Raw genomic sequence first — 3,145 nt, forward strand, 5'->3', positions numbered from 1 at the left:
ACAAGTATCTTGAAAGACTGGTGTGACACAGTGTACATGAACTTTGTAAATAAACCAGTACAAAATAAAAATTTTAAAAAAACCAAGCAAATATCTTAATAGTTTGAAGATTTTTTTAACATGAAAAAAAAATACCTTACACTGAGAACTTCACTTTCAGGCTTTGATGCTGAGTCATAGTGAGCATTTATTTAGTTGCTCTGTTAATATTGATGAACAGACAAGAGTGAGCATTAATGGGCAAAGAAAACATAACCTATTTGACTGAATTCATCTTACTGGGTCTTTCTTCAGATCCACAGACTCAGATCCTGCTTTTTGTGATATTTCTCATCATTTATCTTCTGACAGCACTTGGGAATCTGCTCATCATAATCCTTATCAACGTGGACTCCCGACTTCACACGCCCATGTACTTTTTCCTTAAAAACCTGTCTTTTGCTGATCTCTGTTTCTCTACAAGCGTTGTTCCTCAGATGTTACTCCATTTTCTGATAACCAAAAAGACCATTTCCTTTATTGGGTGTTCAATTCAGATGGTTTTTTTCTTAGTAGCTGGAGCTACAGAGAGCTCGCTTCTAGCAGTGATGTCCTATGACCGCTACGTGGCTGTCTGCAAGCCCCTACACTACTCCACCATCATGACCCAGAGGATTTGTGCCCAGCTGGCCATAGTAGCCTGGGCCAGTGGGGGATTTGTGTCCCTAGTAGATAGCACATTTACACTGTGTCTCCCATACCAAGGACAGAATGTAATTAATCATTACTTTTGTGAACCTCCTGCACTCCTGAGGCTGGCTTCCGCAGAGACCTACCAGGCAGAGATGGCCCTCTTTTCAATGGGAGTGATGATCCTTCTAGGACCTGTCTCCCTCATTCTTATCTCCTACTGGAATATTCTCTCCACTGTAATGAGAATGCAGTCAAGAGAGGGGCGGCTCAAGGTCTTCTCCACCTGTGGCTCCCATCTCATTGTTGTTGTCTTCTTCTATGGATCAACAATATTCACTTACATGAGGCCAAACTCCAGAAAAATGAATGAAAGGGATAAAGTGATCTCTGTATTCTACTCAGTCATAACATCTATGATGAACCCGTTTATTTATAGCCTGAGAAACAAAGATGTAAAAGAAGCATTTAGGAAAACATTTGGAAGATAAAAGCAAAACAAACCCACTGTTGTAGAGTCAATTCTGGTTCCTTGTGATCGTCCATGGGGTTTCCAAGGCTGTAAACTTGGAGACGGCCCACCTTTCTCCTTATGAGCATGTAGTAAATTCATATTATTAAACGTTTGATTATTAGCCCTGCACTGTGCCACTGGGGCCTCTAAGAGGCAGTGATTTTGTGTGCGTGCATGTGTGTATCAGCACAATTCACTGTCATTTCCTCGGTCCTAACTCATAGTGCCTCTCCATTGGGTTTCAGGTGCTGTAAATTGCAACAAGTGGAGATTGCCCATTTTTTCTCCAGAGGATTCAAACCACTGAAGACATAGTTTTTGGGTTAGCAGCACAATGCCCTGGCCGCCAGAGTACTTCCTACTAGTACCGATCTTCCAACTAGACAACTTGTGCAACTGAAAGATACATCCTCTCAAATACAGTGAGATAGATAGATAGATAGATAGATAGATAGATAGATAGATAGATAGATAGATAGGAACGAACGATGGATGGATGGACGAACAGACAAAGAGAGCTCTGGTGACTTAGTAGTAAGGATTTGCTGCCAACCCAAACACAAGCAGGTTTTTTAATATATCAAATATTCTGTGAGAGAGAGATTGGCAATCTCTTCTCATGCTATTTATTGCAGCTGAAAACCTGCTGGAGGGTCAGCTACATGTTGATCTTGACTCAAAGGTATGTAACAACAGATCTATCTATCTATCTATCTATCTATCATCTATCTATGAAAGGCCTTAAAATTGGTTCTAAACTTTAACTTATTTCTCTCCTACCCTTGCTGAGGCATCAGTAAAGTTCACACAGTTACCCTTGTATAACTGGGACTGTGGGGTTTTTTTTAAGTATGAAATGTTAAATCCCTAATACTAAAAATTTTTGTTTCGTTTGTTGTGTTGCGTTCTAAACTATAGCGATAGCCAAAGTAACCACTGCTGAGGATCTCAGACAAGGTATATGACCTCACATTCCAGCAAATGTCTGATATATCACATGCTGCTTCCCATCAGTAAAAATGTTCACTTGAAGAACCAAATATATATTTAGAAGCTACTTCTCTACATTAGAACTCTCAGGGCAGAAACCCTTGTAGTACCAACTACAGCTATTCTTTCTCTCAGTTACGTTATCCCTTTTTTCTATAGCTGTGCTTTTGCCAGTGTCTATTAACACCCCTTCTTTGGGAAGGGGACTAGTCTAGCTGTCTTTGAGTAGAAAACTTGGGGCATTGAGACAGACATTGATGAACTCACCAATTTCATCTTTATTAACTATTGTCATAACCAACTGTTTGCATTACTATTACCAGATAATACTGTTAGCAAAAGTATTACCAGAGATGTGTCTATAGCTTCCTATTGATGTTTATTTTGTGCATTACCTCTCTTCCTCTTGTTATTTTTGCTGTTGACTATGACTCATAGTGACCTACAGATTTGGACTCTTGCCCTGTCCTGTGCACAGTCAGGATTTTCATCATGCTCAAATCTATTTTTACAGCCACTGGATCAATCCATCTCATGGAGGGTCTTCTCTTTTGATGACCCTGTAATGTTCCCAGCATGATGTGTGTGAAAGGGCTGGTCCTTCCTAACAACATTACCACACATCCACTGTTGGCTCACTCTACGCTGAAAATCTAATGGTAGCATTTAAGTGAGATTGACTCAATGCTTTAGTCTCATCTCCAGCTTCAGTGGCCTGTGAGTCATTTAAGCAGTAAACCTTAATAGTCCTATTGCCTCACTTCCTAAATTTTATTTCTCCTAGCAGAAATTCCATGCTTCAAACATTGCTTTGTGCTTAGTTTGCCAGCTTTTAATATATCAACTGACTTAATCTGATCATGTCTTACATCAGGAACACCCAAGATTTTAAAATTACATCGTTGCTCTTTAGACGTTTGGAGAGACCCTTGACAGCAGATTTTTTCCTCCCTGTGCAGTAAACCTTTGATT

General features: G+C 39.8%; 1 protein-coding gene across 1 annotated transcript; it reads left to right on the forward strand.

Annotated features, from left to right (window-relative positions):
* Positions 1–236: 236 nt before the first annotated feature.
* LOC102855465 (olfactory receptor 2D3-like) lies at positions 237–1,160 on the forward strand. Its single transcript, XM_006885622.1, has one exon. It carries the CDS (start codon positions 237–239, stop codon positions 1,158–1,160), a length of 924 nt encoding a protein of 307 aa, XP_006885684.1.
* The last annotated feature ends 1,985 nt before the right edge of the window (positions 1,161–3,145 follow it).

Source organism: Elephantulus edwardii, unplaced genomic scaffold, assembly GCF_000299155.1.
Source record: "Elephantulus edwardii isolate Elephantulus edwardi_28Jun2011 unplaced genomic scaffold, EleEdw1.0 scaffold00044, whole genome shotgun sequence".
Classification (NCBI taxonomy): domain Eukaryota; kingdom Metazoa; phylum Chordata; class Mammalia; order Macroscelidea; family Macroscelididae; genus Elephantulus; species Elephantulus edwardii.

Bases quoted from the DNA above. Each gene is read 5' to 3' on its own strand.
- LOC102855465 (XM_006885622.1), top strand. From the start codon at position 237: ATGGGCAAAGAAAACATAACCTATTTGACTGAATTCATCTTACTGGGT.